The following is an 18,181-nucleotide window of genomic DNA, read 5'->3' on the forward strand; positions in this document are numbered from 1 at the left end:
GTATGAAATAAAACTTGTCTTGAATGAAAGAAAGTGAAATGGGACAGGAAGATTTCTCAGTTTACTGGCTGTTAAAGTGAAAAGCAGATCTATTAAAGTCTTGTTTAAGTGGTATCCACCAAGACTGTCTATTCTAAATTCAGATATGAAATACTCATTGTCCCTTCGGTTAAGTTTTGCTTTTTAGCTTACACTCCCTTCAAATTCAATTCTCTGCTGATAATCACTCAAGTAAAACTAATCCTTCAGCTAAGGAAGATGAAGAAATACATGATTTTGATACACATGAACTAATTATGAATGGTAGACTTTTTATTCAAAGCCAGATCCTGAAATGTAAAGCCAATGTCCAAAGTGCTTCTCAGTTTGGCAATATGGTAAGAAGTAACCTCGATGTTAATAGTATTACAGCAATATAAGAATAAATCTCCCTATGTATTACTTCTACTTGCAGATACTAATAATTTCCAACTCCAGGCATCTAATTTAGGTGCCCAAGTTAGGAACCKAAGTTCTTTGTGGAGTTTACAGAGTCTGAATCAAAACACCGATGCAGAAACCGGCCCCTCTACACAGACTGCTCAGTTACATACGTTGAAAATACCTCGTCTCATCTTGTTGGTAGCTAATCAATGACAGCATTAAGATTATATAGAAATAAGTCAGTAATCCCTTAGCTTTTTTTTCCTAGTGAAGCAAAAACTTTTATCAGTTCCATAGAAATTTTCCACTCTCCATGTTCTTGGCTTTTTGACTAATGCACTCTGACCTTTTGCATAACTTTTAAACTATTCAAACAATAGAAGGTAAAACTGAAACTTAAATTCCCCTTTAGGCATCCAACTGAAATTTGAGAATTTTGTTTTCCTGCAAGACAGGGAGTTATATATGTGCCCACGCCCGCCCTTCCTTGCATCAATCACAGTGCAAAAGAAATGCAGATCTGCACTTCCTGGAGAAAGATTCTGTTCCTATTGAAGCAAAACTTCCCCAAAATTGCACTGATTGGTCAGCAAGATCAGTTGGTTGAAAGCTGGTTGCTCTTCTCTGATTTGTGCAGGTATATTAGCTGAGGGTGGGCAATATGTTTTAAAAATTGACATACTCTTGCTTTGGCATGGCTCTCTATTTCATCCACAGTAGATGAATGTTGATTGCAAACTTTAATGTTGGTTTTTTCATGCATATTTTTCTCGTATTCTCGAACATCATCCATAGTCATATCTGTAAAAAGTTCAAAATCATTGGCATTTTCCATTGATTCAGTGAAAACTTTTCTTTTTTCTCCTAGGAATACATAAGCCTTTCAGCAGAAGCCAAAAAGGATTAAAAAAAGCAGGGAGCAACTAGCTTTATGAAAATTGACTCATAAAGGTAGTTATATCAGCCAAGGAAGGTATAAGAAGGTTAAGTCAAAGGGAGTCAGAGAACAGGAYGGAGTGGAAATTGTTTAGGAGTATTTGTGTAACATAAGAGGCAAAAAATATTGAAGTGCATGTCTTGGCAAAGGTAAGGATCTTCTAAAAAGATTTTAGAAGATCCCTTGGAATAGAAATAGATATACAAATGTTATAAAGACTTACTTACCTTTCTAGGAACTTTCAAGAAGATTTTATAATGTTATCTTTGCATGCTTTATCTGATAACCAGTAAACTCTTTTACTGTTAAAACACAATCAGCTTAAATTCCAGAAACTAACACTTAATTACACTAGTAAGTGGATTACTAGTGAACACTTGAATAATTTTGTGGCCTCAAACTATTCAATGGATTATAAAAATTCTACAAATCAGGCTGATTCTACTAATATGATCATTTATCATTGTGATCATTTATCATTGCCTAGGCATGCCTGATGTCGAACTAGTGAATAGTCTCTTAGGTGCCTGCTATATAACTCTCAGCAATTGTGAAGGATTTTAAAATGTTTTTGTCATAAATCAAGTTTTTAGTTAAAAAAAAAAAAAAAAAAAAGGAATCCAATTAATCTAAAATTACTCCAAAATGTGTACCACTTCTAGTAATATACACTGCATTTCAGTTCTTGAAGTTATCATTTTTCTCAAGTTCATTATGTCATTCAGATTTGTGAAATCTTATATCACAGCATTTCTTGTTTTATGATATGAGGTTCTTGCTTCACAAAACTGCTTTTAGGCTTTCCTTAGAAAGATATAACTTCAGCTGTTATATCAGTAACACAATGTAATATCTTTATCAGTGAAAATGAAGTGCAGTGCAAAATTTTGATCAAAATGAAACATGGAGTAACACTAACATATTCTTTCAACCTATTCTTTTACTGTTATCTGGAATGAAAACCAAACTCATAAGCCGTGTAAAGAACATGCTGAGATGCATTTTTGCCAAGCAGAGAACATGCTTTTTATTAGTAAGTGACATTGTGAAATAGATTTTCTTAATAATAAAGCTAAATACAGTTCAGTAAATTTAATGACAAAAAAATTCATACTTGCCATAGTAACATAATACGTTAATAGTTGATTTTAATATATTGATTATTCAATTCAGTTTAGCTGAGTAACATCTTCTCAGAATCTTCCTCAAAGTTTTGTTTTAAAAGATGATAACAGACACATTGAAGACACACAGATACTTCAAAAAAGGTATTTTTGAAAAATTCTCCCCACATCCATGCACAGTATGTGTCAAGAACATATGTCAAGAACAGTATCAAAAGAATGCCACAGATCAAATGTAATAAATTGTACTGGATGTATACAAATTGGAGCTGACTAATTTTGGATAATGAAWCAGTTTCAGTCAGTGAGCCTTATCAAGTTTTACTCTTCAGAACAATGCAGGAGTACATGGGCTGCAGACAGTACAGACAATTGCCTAAATTAATCTTCTGCACTTTCTATTTCTTTTTTTTTTAATAAATCTTTCTATATGTTTAGCCTTTATTCGTATTTATTTTAGTAAGCCCAGATTTTACGTTTTGTGCATAATCTGACAGTTAAGTACAAAAATCACATYATATTATTTAGTAAATATTCTCACTACGGCAATAAAAACCCACAAGATAATTGTGTATTGCAACATTTAATTTATGAAAGAGTATTTTTGGCAGKGTGCATTCAGAGGTAAGGTAGGGAATTTGTAACTAAATGTTTTTTGTGCTAAACTGATCCCATATGTTTAATTTTATAATTACTCACTTGTGCTCTCTATCAAGAAATTGGCAGAAGTGTAGCTAACTCTAGGTTTCTCAATAACATTTATGTCTTGCTTTAATGTAGTGAATGCATACAGATGACTTAGGCTTGTACAGGTAGATAGTGGATCACTACATTTCACTGAAGAAATAAAAAAAGAATTCAGCTCTCTTAACTCTTTTCTCACTGGATACAAAATTCTCTTACTCATTTATGGCTACCCACAAATAAAAAAATATCCGTTTTTAGCAGATTTTAGTAATTTTAAGATCATTGCAGCACTGGCTTGCTCATGCATTACTAAATTTAAAATAAGATAAATTATTATTTCMAACAAATTTTTCTATAATTTCAAACAATCAGCACAATCAAGTTAGTTAGATTCTAGTGTAAAGTTATGCAAGGTTATGAAGTCACTAAAGATGTGTGTTTTTACACCAGCTAGGATAACTGACTATATATCTAAGCAATGCTGAATGTTTCTGAATTCCGATGAAAGACAGCTGTCATTCTTATCCATGATTGCCCCATACAGTGTTCCCTGAAGTTTAAGCAGGGTCTAATATAACCTAAATAGGTTCCCAAATTGCTATTCTATGTTACAAGAATGTTTTAGAAACTGCTCTACAGCTATCTATGATTATGGATATATCATACTGAAAATTAATGTAAAAAGGACTAACCCTGTGAGCTTATTGTACAGTGATAAACATAATTAGCCATTTTGATGTTCAGAATTACCCTGTACCATTGACAGTGCCCATTCCTGCAGCTGGTGCAGGGATTCAGAGCAGTTTTTGCATGCAGCTGCCGTCGAATCAGACTGAGTAGGTTTTATATCAATTTTTTCAGAAAGGAATTTAAAGCTCCATCTTTTCTTTATTGTGGTTTATATTAACAGTTTAACATCTTCCTGAAAAGCTGAAAATGTGTTGGATCAGAGGCCTTAAGAGTTTGCAGTATGAAAAYGATTGCATGTTAGTACAGTCTTGTTAAGAAGCTTTATTCAAACTTGCCTGCTGCTCTCCATGTATAGATGACTCTTTGCAGAGACAGCTTCCTCTGCTTAAAATGCAGGGTGACTGGACAGATGCACATATTCTAAGATGTAGGGATATACAGAGGACCCTGTATAATGCCTACTGTCTGTCTAAAAGATAGCCTGCTCTTGTTAAAAGGAACCTGCCGTAAATGAGCTGTGTATATTCCAGAGAATTCTAGGTCTTTCATGAACAACTTATATTTGTATTAGAACATGATGGTCTGTGAAAGCCAGTGGAAATCTGTCATTATTTTTTATAAGCTTTGGATCAGCCCTTTTAAATGTGTTTAATTTGAAGAAGACTTACCGTACCACTCATCAACCCAGGCAAAAGCCTGCCGGTGACCAATCAATAGTATATCTCTGACCACCTGCGAAATAAGGAAAAGGTTATATACTCTTACAGCAGCCAAACATTTTAGAAAAGTAACACTATTGTGTTGAAAATTTTCTGATACTTCCATCTCTCAAAAGACATACACTAAAGAATCACAGCGTCATAGAAGCACTGGCTGAAAGAGACTTCTTAAGGTCTTATAGTCCAACTACCCACTTGAAGTAGGACTATTGCCAGCAACAGATCAGATCTGCATGGCTTAAACTAGCATGGGAAGCCACTTGGGAATAGTATAGAATCCATTAATCTTTGGGCAGATAGATTGCAACTCTTCTCCCTTTTTCTGTTAATTTTTTAAACATACGAACGGTCAGTACTCTGAAAAATATTATCATTTTGCAGTTATGCCATTTATTACTTCTTTAGTCGACTGATTGGAAAACTCTACTACTACCTGTCTGTAAGAAACCCTGGACATCATTGTTATATGTAAATTACTCATTTATACTCCTAAATAATTTAGGCCATATTTTTAGCACAGCTTTGAAAATGCTAGTGCTAGTTTTCTCAGCCTTAGACCTCAGCAATTCCAGACTTTGGCAAGTTTATATGCAGAGATGAATGCTTCAGCTGTGCTCCAGATCTTTCAGACCTTGAGAGAGGCCTGAAAGCAGATTCAGCTGATCTCCCACATTTTTGGAGCTGAGCTCCAACACAGCCATTCATGTGCAGCATAATAGTCAAATTCTGCTCAYGTGAAGGGTAAGAAACAGCTATTCACTGACCTTGTGTACAAAYTGCTCCACTCTGGTTTGAAGTCCCCAAACTTCAAATTTCACAGTYACAAGTTTGTAGGAACACATAATTGGCTGGTGAGTCTCCCTCCAACCTTCCTTTAAGTGGCCTCTCCCGGTCTTCTGTGACTTGAAATACTTAGGGTCCTGCAAAACAAGGAAAACACACTCAGAAATCCTAGACAGGAAGTCCTGCTTGTCGGTTTGCTAAAGTAAATGTTTTAATAAAATATAAAATTTGAAAACATGTTAACAAACATTGTGAAAAAATATGAAATCTACYTAAATAAACATGAGGATAAATAAAACAAAATCTTATCTTTTATCCAGCCAGTGAACTGATGATAGCAGCATATTCTTGGAGATGCTTTAAAGCTAATTTCATCTAGGAGATTTTTTGCTATARGAAAATATTATATTGTCAGTCATTTCAAATCTGTTTTCAAGAATAAATACCAGCACTCATCTGTGTTGCTTTCCCCAAAGCCATGATATGGGAAAATTTTCTTTTAAATCCAYCCCTTGCTTGAAAAGCAATTAAACATGTTTTTAAGTATGTGCTTTAATTATGTGCTAAGTGGGATATGACCAATGGAAAATTTGATCTATTCTTAATTTTCTGCCATTCCATGTGAACTTATGTATCATTCAGTGACATTCCTTTTTTCTACTGTTCATAGTTATCTCTTGTTGGGCTTCTGATTTTAGTCCATAAAGTCCATTTTAGTCCATAGCTCTGCCATTGCACCTTCTTTATCAAGCTCTAATGAGCTGATAGTGTTCCTTCTCTGTGAAAGTCAYTGCCTTTACTGCTGACATGTTTTCCTCCATAGAAATGTTAAGCTTGCAGTATAATAAGGTTTCACCTTTAAATCACCATAAAAAACAAYTCAGTGTCATCATATATCAGAGCAACATACCACTGTGTATCACCAACTCATAGTCACAGTCACTGATGTTTGCCAGTCTTCTCATTCAATAAAACTTGACCTCAGCATGCTCTGCATACTTTCTAGTTGAAAAGAGCTGTTTTATAACTCCTAACTGCCTTAAGCAAGCAGTATATTAAACAAATAAAATATATTTAAAAGCCTGAAAGTGAGTTAGAAAGGCATATAGAATTCTAGTGAGTGGTTCCACRAATAAATTACAAAAAAATATGTTCTCAAAATATTCCTGCAAAATATTCCAGTGTAAAATAAGAATTTCTAAAAAGCCAAATAAAAAGGAAATACTAGTTTCAAGGAAGAGTCTTTCATTTCTTATATATGTGCATGGTACTAGTGTGAGGGGGCCATTATCTTGATTAAGCACGTCAGATATGCACTTTAATAATACTGAGTGTTATGCGGGCATACTTTCTATTCCTTCAGTGGTAATGAGATCTGTAATGGAGTAACTTCAGTGCAGTCCAAAGGGATTAATGTAATGCATTTAACTCAGTTTCAAGTTTTTCAGAATTTTTAACTAAAAATTAAATAATGTACAACTACATTACGTGACTGTTCAGTCATGCATGAGATCTGTGCTTCGTTCAAACCCTCTAGATGCTGTGAAAGCAGTGAAGCAATGTGAAGGATTTTTTTTTTTTTTTTTTTTTGAAAGTTAACCCAGCAGACAAGGAGATTTATAGCAGAAACTGTCCCCAAACAATCCATCCACATCCAAGGCATCATTCCTAGCTGCAAATTCTTTTAACAGATCCCAGAGATGGAACCTTTGCTTCCCTTAATCATGCTCATTTTTCTTGAAAGACATGGTGTTTAGTCAAAAATTGGCTGGACAGTTTCAAGCAAAGAACTGGCGGACAGAATGGGCAACATATACTGATAGACATATATCTAAGAGCTTTTATGGGAATATCTTCCTTCTTGAAAACATTAATCTATTGATACTATATYACTTTAACCTGTTTATGAAGGATAGGCTAAAGAAAAAAATTCAGAGAAATATACTTCCAGGCTGCTGTGTTAAAGATCAAGATGCTAAAAGATTTTGAGTGCTTGCTYAGACAAGCTAATACTCAGTTCACTGGGAGCTGAAGCACTGCTCTTCCTCCTTTTACGCTGCAGCTCACTGATTAGAAGAGTCAGGCAGGACAGATCAGACTCACGCTGAATGCTCACATCTCTGTGTACCCAGGAGGAAGCGCTGAATACCCGCCTGTTCTAGGTCACACAYGTTCTTCACTCTTCCTGTGCAAGGCATGGCAATTTGCAAAATATATTCCAGAGGCACTGAGCTAGAGAGAAAGGGGCATGACTGTCTGGGCCAGGAAACATGKGAGTCTGAAGCACCTCTGCGAGTGATAGGACACTGGGCAAACTGATCTTTCTGACTCCATTTTTATGTTGTTATTTAGAACATTAAATTTTATGTGCATCATGTTTGCATTTAGCCACCTTTACTTTCCTTTCTAAAGAATCGGGTGTACCTAGCTGGGCACACTGATTGTTGGAGATGACACTGGTTGGCACTTAACTTTCCTCATGGATCGCCCAGGCATCCGCGGCAGCTGAGGTGGAATTGTGCATACGTTCCCAGGAGGCACACACCTACACGTTAACAGTACAGCCCTGGGGGGTTGCAAGGCCTAAAYTCCTTTCCAGATTTAATTCTGAAATGTTATTTTTTACTCGTTATTTTTTACTTAAATCATTAAATGCATTCATTGTTTATAGGAACACAACTCACAAATCTTACAAATGTTAACATGCAAGCTTTCCCATAGCTTTGCCACAGTGTCAGTCATGAGCTGAGGATCCCACACTTTGCTGCTGCTGACAGGACTCCATTTGTGTTTACCTTGTAAGTCTGCATGAAAAACCTKGCTAACCTGGTCGCTGCTCTGTCTGGAAAATTACTTCTTGATTGTACGGTCATTTTAGCATGTAAAAGGTCCCCAAGCTGAATATGATGTCCAGCAGTGAAAATGCATTGTGCTTATGCCATACCTCCTATTCCCTTATTGGAAGCTATCAGATGCCCAGAAACAAGGAATATTCCTTCCTCCTTATTAATGCACGGATTCTCTCTTTTTTTTTCCCCCTTCCTAAACTCACATTGTAATATATTGGCCATTTTTAAGTGTAATTAGGTCAATCTTTAATTTTTAATCCTTCATGATTTTAATATATGTGATCTGGCATTTCACCATCAGTGCAGTAGTTAAATTCTGGATTTCAGGTTACATAGCTAGGGCTCTGGAAAGATAATTCTGATGTAAGAATGTTTGGTTAGCCTTTTTTTCCCCCTCTTTTGGCTGCCTCAAAAGCAGACATAGCCAGTAATAATAGGTGTAGATCTAAATCGAAATTCAACCACTGTCATCAGAAAATAATGCAAGTGTGGCATACRATAATCCAGCCAGTCTTTATGTAAMCTCTCAACTGTAGTTAGTAAAAGGAAATTTTCATCTGTTTATGTGTTGCTGCTATATCCTATGCTGAACTGCTGTACTGAAATGTTACAAACTTTCACTGTGGCAGCAGTATTATTTCAACTGTTGTAATTTTCTAGGCCTGTAATGTAAAATGAATTTTATAATTCTGAATGCACCTGGACAGTAGTAAGTTGGATCTATTATGGTGCAGCTGTGTTAAAGTCAAAAAAGACATCAACTGAAGAAGAAAACTGTGGCAGCTGCATGAAATGTTGCTACTTGGAGGTAACTTAAGTTTATTCCCTGTGTCCAACTCTGAACTGCTTTGTTATAAACAGGAAATGAAAAAYTGTTAATTCTGAGAACTTGAATATGGTGGCAAAGAACATTTTGCTCAGTAGCTCAAATCTACAGCAAATGTTTCATTTCAGTGAATGATTCACTTGAGGCCCTTGTTCTTCAGCATAACTGTTTCATTTTCTTCTATAATTCAGATGAATATATACGTCTATATGGGGAGTACCTGATGGTTGGTGATACTTACTCATTGACGATAAAATCACAAGGAAATGAGACAGAACCTCTTACCTGTATGCATCTACATTCTTAATATAACAACACATAGTTCTGTATTCAATGTAATATATACATGTATATTTGGAAACATATGTGACTAATTACAGTAAAAACACAAGCCAGTTAGTTGGGATCTAGATCTAAACTTTCTCACTTCTGAATCCCAGATTTAAACACTTCTGAGTTTAAGGATGATTAAGTCCTTGTCTTCTGCTTCACTCTTTATTTGGAGAGGTAAGTGCTTTCCTGCATAGACTAAAGGATAAGCCCTCTATTCTTTAGGCAGTTCAGATGACTTAGATGATTCTGAACAAGAGATCACTCAATATTATTGGTAAAGATTTCTTTAAAATATCCCTCAGTGAAACAATAGCCTTTCTTAAGCCTCTACCTAGCTATATTTTTGACTTTTGAATTTTAGTTTATATTTGGGAAGCAAGGAAAAAGAAAGGTGTTTCATGGAACATATCTCCCCCAATCAGTATCAGCACAAGTCAAAAGGAACTATGGGATTCAAATTGGATATTATATTTACAAAAAAGTTGTTTTATGCATTTGGTCTTTTCATATGAGAATCACATATTACAATGTAAGTTACAATGAAMGGAAAAAAATAGGCACGTTGATAAAATTCGTGTCAGTGCAATATACTTTTTTAGACCATAGGTTTGCGGAAGCAGAGAATGTTGGTTTACTTGTTTGCGCTGAGCTTGATACAAAATTATCACTTCTATTAATGATATCTACATGTAGTACATACACAAGCATATCTTATGTCTATATAAATGAGAAAAACAATACTGAAGTTACTGTGGTTCATTTTGTCATAACCAATGAGTTATTTGATTTGATGCACAAACTGAAATAAAGGTCACAGTGAAATTGTAGAAGGGGGTTTTTCATATGGAGGACCTTGAAAAATTTATGATATTGACATGAACAGCTTACCAAGGACAGCTGAACACTTTAAAGCTAAAAATAAACAACTCAAATCACARATGCTAGTGCTGCTTGATCACATCAGAAAAGAAAAAGCAATCCACCTGTACAAACAGTCTCATAAACACTAACAAAAAGCAGTTTAAGTAGTGTGTGAAAAGTTTAAATGAACTGTTTCTCCAAAATAGTACTATAACAACTAATGAAAATCGCAGTCGAAAACTGAAGTGTATTCTTAATTGAAAAGGGATGCATTTTAATCAGGATATAAAAGAAATACAGAGCCTATTTCAAGAAGCTGCTAAGTATGCTGACCCTGATCTGGAACTTGCTTAATTTTAAGCATGTGAAAGGTCCATTGAAATGAAGAGATTATTAGCATGCCGAAAGTTAAAATCATTCTTATTGTTTTTTCTGGATCCGAGTCAGAACGTTTATCCTGTGGGATCTAATTTTTAAAATCTGAGGATTGTACTTCACTGTTAATCACCTTAGTATCAATTTAGATTAAATGATCTACGAGCAGCCAACTTATTTTATGGATGTAAGTAAAACACCTTTAAAAAGCTCAGTTACTGTTTTCAATTTTCTGTGAAAATACTATTTGAAAAATACACTATGGCATTTACATAAAGATACTTTTTTATACTGTTCAGACTGAAAATGGACAGAAATTACATTTACAAATGCTAGAAAGCCTTTTCTATAGTGCCTAAATTATGTAAGAGGCCTCAGTAGAATTGAGAATCTGGCTTCATATTCATCATATGGTAGCATAAAAAACCCACATAGTTTGTAAACTTTAGAAGATATTGAATTCAGTTGTTATAAATTYAGTGTCAACTACAGTATGTGCACAGTTAAATGCTATGATGTTCTCATCATTTTGTACGAATTCTGAAACAGAATTTGGTAGCCAATATATAAATTACACATCAGTACAGAAAAAATAACAGATGCTGGGCTATTTTTGTTGTTTAAAAACATGTAAGAAATTCTGTTTTGCTTGGAATCAGGTCTCTAGATTTGTCCTTGAAATACAACACACACACACTTTGAAATTCGTTTCTCAGTTAACATGTAGCTGTTTTTCTATATCACAAATTTAATCATACAAAACTAGGTTTAGTAGTTGGCTATTAAAAGACAGGGAAGCTTAAGAGCTAGATGTTACCTTTATGTTCACAATTTATGGACATGCATAATCTGAGATGAAAAATCTTACATGATTTCTTTAAAACACAGCCAAATGCAGCCAGTTCAATAGCAGCTGCCATTCCTAAATAGGCCAGAAAACCATGGAGTTCAGATAAGCTGATGGAATCATTAAGTTCTTTCATGAAATGTTATATAATATTTTATACATAACAGATGGGTTTCATTATCTAATGAAACAAAAAAAATTACTTTTCATTCTACTGAAGACCAAATTTTGCTTTATGACCAGTACTTAAATATTGAAATAGGATCTATAAATAGAAGATAAAGAGTACATGACTTTTTTAGTCTAAAAGTCATGTCTTCTGTGTTACAGAAATATTTTCATTGGCAAGTCTTCATTTTCTATCCTAAAAATGATTGTGTAGTCCTGTTCTGTGCAGTTAAACAGCTGCCATACTCACTGCCAGCTATGAATATGTAATTGGCTCCAGAGGCAAATCATATTTCCAAAATGAAATGCAAGCATAGATCTGATAATTCCTCTCTTTAGCTACTTGTTCTGAACCATAATTTTTCAAATTTGAGGTTAAAACATTGAAACCTCAGCTTCATTTGCATGGTTGTTGCTGCTTTCAAAATAGTGAATGGTATTGACCTTAAAGAGATGGTGCCTTCAGAGATGTGCACTATCAGATATAAATGGGAGCAATTTCAAGGGATCTTAAAGAGAGTTAATGTGTCTGCTGTCAGTGATGCTTTCTGGCACATTTGCAGCGGTATCTAGTACTCTTTAGTCCCTCCTGACCTTGGGTCCTGGTTGCACCTGAGCAACTGTGCAATCCTATTCTCAGTGCAGTGTCTGCCCTTTGCCCGGGCTTAGGGTGTGTTTGTATTAGTTATTAGCTGGCATGGGATACAAATAAGGAAAACAGTAATGTTTAAAACTGCTCAGAACTGCAAACACTTAACTGAGCATCATAATTCAAAGAAAAATCTTGTTCTACTCTGAATGAATTCAGATGAATATCAAAGGCCTGGTACAGAGACTGAAGGTATAAAAGCATTTCAAAAGGTTGCAAGAATCACCTCTAGAAGAAAGTGTCAGGCAGTCTGGATAGAGAGGTTGCTATCAACTTCCCCTCTAATCAAAAGCTCTTCAAATACTATTGACCAGCATAATTTAATTTAAGAATAAAGYTGCTCTGATTGCTATCTCTGTCCATGCCCACGAGAAACCACTTCTGACAGCTCTTTAAGATTGTGATGAACATCTTAAAATCTCAGATTCTGATTATGAGGGCCATGTAAAACAAATCAGCTGTGAAGCATCTGTTTCTAGTAAGCTGACTGCATACCACTGCATTTTTAATTTTAAAATCTCATCTACTAATGAGATTTACGATACTAATTACGAAAACATTAAATTTATATTGAATGTGGGCAGTGGTGAAGGCATCCTTGATACTGAGAGTTTGCAGTAACAATTAAAGGTATGAAAAGAATTCTAGCAAGGACAAATAAATGCCACTTTACTGCAGCTTCTTGTATCTCCATCTTCACCATTTCATTGTCAAGTTGTCTCTTACCTCTGATTCTTTGTAATAGCGCTCAGGAATATCATCGCTGGCAATATCAATAAAGCAGACTTCTCGCTCAAGATCTTTAGCTTCTTTGTCAAAAATCTGCAAGAGTTAAAGAAACTTTAATACTAACAGAACAACATCCCGACGAATCCACCTGGAATAATGGTTACAAGCCATTGTTAAGGCCCAGTTCAATCGCTTGGACAACAGAACGTGTCTAGGCTGGCGCTTGCACAGCCTCTGATGTGAATACTGAATTTTTCACAAAGAACACAGTCATGTTGTCGAGCATATTGTAGATGCCAAAGTGTATGCATGTAGGCAGAGGGAAGAAAATGCACRTTATTCAAGATCATATACAAGCAACGTGTTCCTAAGCAAGATCAACAGCAACTTCAACGCACAAAYGTTTTGGAGGGCATTACGTTTCTGTTCAAAAGAGAGTAGGCTATTAAATACAACACCTGGTATGCAGCTGCTCACCCTGCTGTTCTTTCTTGCACACCCTTCAGAATGGAGGCTCTAGTGAAACGTAGTAAAGTCAGCAACTAGGATTGGTTTCTTCCTTAGTATTAGGATACTAATTTCATATAACTATCATATTTAATGTATTTTATATAGGTTGCCTTTTATAAGCTTCCTTGCTTGCTTTTTTTCAAAAATATATATATATATATACACACACACAGAGGAGTATCTTGATGAAATCAGTGGAACTATTTCTAGATCAAGATGCATATCTTGATGCATTGTGTAAATTCTGAGCTTTAAAAAAATTAATTGAAATTTCTTTTAAATGGGCATTACCAGGTCAGCTGAGGCCGTGGGTCAGGACATGGCTAAAGTGCAAGACTAATAATTTTAAGCACATGAGTATCTTTGCCTATTTAAAAGGATCTAACTTAGAACTATTATCCCATCATTTTTCTAATAAAAACATGCCTTGCCCAATCACAGGCTTGATCCACATATTGCACCTGTAAGTAATATGGTTTTAGATTCTTTTCCTCTAAAATGCTTTGAAAGTAGGGATGACAGATGCCTTTGCCATTCTCTCACAACTAGGAGGAACTTTACAACTATTTCAACTACGCCCTATTTGCTGCTTACATTATATCAGACYCTTTCCTCTATTCCAAAAGTTTGTTGAATAGCATTCTCACTTCCCTTTCCTAGCAGAAGCTGTCTCATTATTTACATTTCTTCCCTTAGACTGTCCTCACAAGATCTGCAGATAGAGATTTAATCTTCTCATTCTATCAGCAGTAGAAAATAAGAAATAATTAGAGAACAAGACTGATTTCTTAGCTCTAATTCTCTTATTGCCTCTCATAGACAAATAATCTGTGATTCTCTTAAAACCTGCAGGGAGGATGGGTTGATTGCATTTGTGATCAAAGAGATGAGAGAAATTAAAAAGTTTTAAGGGAAGAGATTAAAGGCCATGAAAAGAAGCATACGGCTCCCAATCTGTGCAACTGTATTTGCAAATGTGCAGAAAATGAATGGAGAGAACAATCTGTATCCTTAAGAAGACAATGTAGAAAGGCTGAATACTAAATATTATATTGGTAAGAACTAGACAGACTTTACATTTGGAAGCCAAATAATTAATTAAGATTGAAATACACAGAATCAAATGAAAAACAAAGAACAACAGTGCCCTTTTGGTTTTTTTTCTGTGATATCTTTTTTACAATAAACAAACATTTATGCACATCCACTTTCTAAGAGGAATGAGAACTGATTGAGAGAATTACTTAAACTAACTGAATCACAGAATGACAAAAAGTGGAACATACATTTTAACCATGTCATCTTTGTAACAGTAAAGTGGTTTGTTTGGGGGAAAAAAAAAAGTCAAGTAAATAYCCTGGCAGATGATTTTAACCTCTCAATAAAGAAAGATCACAACGGACGCTGCAGCAAAATAAGTGCTGGTATATTTAAGTAAGTATCTTTCTTTTCTTTATGAACTACAACATGTCCTTRCATGTCCTAGCATGTACTTTGCTGGTGACTTCTCTCTTCCCTTTCCCTGTAGCTAATGGTAGAACAAAAAGTCAGGTTATGAGACAATGGTAATTCAGCAACAAATTTAATATCATTTTTCTACCAGCTTGTACCCTATTTTTCTCTTCTTTTATCTTTAGGCTAAGTGCCTGTCTACAGACAAACTTAAGCCAACATGATTACATTGTTCAATATACAACAATGTGTAAATTTAATTGAGATGAGAGTTCTATTATAAATCATAAATTTCCTCTTCTATTTCCTTCTTTGAGTCAGTATCTATGCTTAAAAGCCATGTTCCTCCCTCTGCATTTCCCCTGCCCTGCCAACAAAGCCAACAAGCCTTCCTAACAATCTTAAACCTTGACTTGCTACAAGATGGCAAGTGGGATAGGCAGGCAATGACAYGAATGGCATGAGAAAATTCTTTTATTCATTAGAAAATGAAATAAAGTGAAATTTATCTCTACCTTTCTCATTATTATATTGATTCATGCAGTGTCATCTGGCTTTAAAAATGGAAAAAATACAGTATTTTTATATTTATTTGCATATATTATATATATGTATATACAGATTTTAAATTCAGATATTTCTTTTAGAAGTTGATAGGTTAAAACTTATCTGTTTTAGATTTTAGGGAAGAAAACACGATCTGCTGTGCTGTGTGAATATCACCAAACAACCCCCAGACAACACACCTCTTATGGACTACTTAATCTTTCAAATAAGATTTAAGTAGGATTAAAATGGTGCTTTGGCCTGAATCTGAATTTTGTAAAATTGTGATTTATACTGTAAATGACAACAGCTTAGGTAATATGGGATCATCATAAATAGGTCTATAACATCTTTTGTCAGCACACAACTGAGGCATTTATTATTTACTATAAATTTGTGATTTCAGATGTAGTCAGTGTGACTGATTTCAGCCCAGCACATCTTTAGTTGAACATCTGAAAGAAACAACATACTCAAAATCATTGTCGCAAAGTCCGAAGTGAATGACACTGTACCACACGCCATCGACTGACAATACAAACAACTGGAATGAAAACATGGATGCAGAAGAGTGAAGTGAACTGTATAGTAGACAGGCGAAAACAACAAGATAAATGTTTTAGTTTCAGTCCTTATGAGTCTTGATGTACAATATAAATAGCTTTTTAAAATGATGCTGCTAATGAAGGCCTAGAGGTGTCCTTATCCCATTCATTTTACCTTTAGAAATACAAGAGTTGTACAGTTTGGGTCTGAAAGGAGAAAAACTCCTGCTTGCAGATCTTGTAAGATACAAGATACTATCAGAACACCTAGATAAGGAATGATTTTTAAGGTAGGGAATTAAAAGATGCTGATAAAACAAATCCCCAAATGAGGGGGCTTATGGGGACGAGGGCTTTAGGGGGAGGAAGAAAGGTTTATGAATAGTAAGAGGCATTAGAGACATATTTACAATAAGGACAGTAAAATGACTTTTTTTTTTTCGTATTGAAAAACGGAAAATCTGGCACAAAGCCTACTTTCTAACTTGAAATTCTAATCTCYGCCTCAGAACTACTGGCTAGTCTTCAATTCATCATCACAGCCTCCTCTAGCAGGTTGTGTCATCTGGTCCATTTTACATCTCTGTCTCACCTACTCAGAACTTGATCTATGAAGTTTTATCTAAGTGCCTAAGTCTTCCCTAAGTACTGCTCCAACCCCACTTACCCCCTAAAACCACTGATTTGCTTTGGAGGTTTAGTTGGGCAAGGATTACAGGGACTGAACAATTTCAACCTGTTCATTGGCTCAAACTATTAATGTGGACACACATCTGTGGGCATAACTGGAAGGAATTCTTTTATGCAAAAAAGTCACTGAATTGTTCCCTGAGAAGTAATTTGGCTCACTGAATGGCATGGGAATATTGCTGTCTGCCGTGGTGCAGAACTCGAAAAGGCAGTTACGTATTTATAAGCAGCCCTGCTCTCTGCTCCTTTTTATCTCTGTGACACGACTCCTCTATTATTCCACCTCTTATAAAATATATCTCATTTAGATTTGTACTTTCTGAACAGATAAATGTGTTTATACATAATTATTTCAAAGTATATGTACTTTTCAGTCAATAATACTCCGTCAATAATATTTACTGTGATTTGCTTTTTAAGATTGCATGTATTTCAAGTGCTAGATTTACCATATAACTTCTGTTGTTCATTTAGAAAATCTCACTTTGGGGACATACTGCTTTTAGATATTTTCATCAAAAACAGAGCCCTCTGCACCAAAGGAATTTTAGGCTAACCTCTCCACTTGTTTGCTGGTATTTTTGAGACCCATTAGAAAGGGAATGCTTCACAAATTMCAGAAGACAAACACATACTCAATACCATCATAGAGAAACAGTCCAACAAAAAAATTATCCCTAAAAGAAACCCAGGCTTTGGTTTCAGCGTATTTTGCAGTGATGCCTAAAAGGTCCTTTAGGAAACTTGCACGATGATATTCTGGCATGTTCACTGAGGCTGAATCCATCACAGCTGACATCAGTGTTTCATGGTACAGCGTCCCTAAATAGTGAATTTACATTTAATTTACRTGTACTATGTTGAAGCTTGTTATAACGTAGTTTCATGTTTCCAAGATAGGCAATAAGATAGGAAATAAATACCCTAAAAAGAGTGAAACTAGAAACATTTTTTCTTCTTAGCTTGCAATACCTATAATTTACCTTCTTTTAGTCAAATGTTTCCTACTATGGCAACCAACACTTCAAAAATACACATTAAGAATAAAGCATGATGAATGATCCTAACCTAGTCACTCATATAGGATGATCCTCGTCACTTCTAGGACTGCAGAATTAGAACTCACTGTCAAGAAAGGATTTTGTTACTTCAAATAATGGTACTGCAGTTTACAGAGATAACATATCCAACAATATTTGCTACTAGCTAGCTGGTTTTAGCAYGCTCAAACTATTCATGTGCCAAATGATACAGAGGTTAATTTATAAACATCATATAGAAGTCTGTCATACAGAACGCAGGACTACCTCTTGTTTTGGGAAATGGGCATCTAGAGACAATCATTTTCAATAACAAGTATCTTTGAAAGACAAGAAAGAAGTTGATAATACATGCTTCTCTTGTCACACAGAATTACTCCTGTAGCTGTGACAATTTT

The 18,181-nt window shown here is 35.1% G+C and overlaps 1 protein-coding gene across 1 annotated transcript in view; it reads right to left on the bottom strand.

Moving 5' to 3' along the window:
- PITPNC1 (phosphatidylinositol transfer protein cytoplasmic 1) overlaps positions 1–18,181 on the bottom strand; it is a 92,767-nt gene that overhangs the window by 6,463 nt on the left and 68,123 nt on the right. The window contains 3 exon segments of the mRNA XM_085304709.1: positions 4,530–4,593; positions 5,345–5,500; positions 12,998–13,093. Of these exon segments, the coding sequence (XP_085160835.1) occupies positions 4,530–4,593; positions 5,345–5,500; positions 12,998–13,093 (316 nt within the window).

The sequence above is a fragment of the Rhea americana genome, unplaced genomic scaffold (assembly GCF_003343005.1).
Source record: "Rhea americana isolate MKP2758 unplaced genomic scaffold, rheAme1 scaffold_21, whole genome shotgun sequence".
Lineage (NCBI taxonomy): Eukaryota > Metazoa > Chordata > Aves > Rheiformes > Rheidae > Rhea > Rhea americana.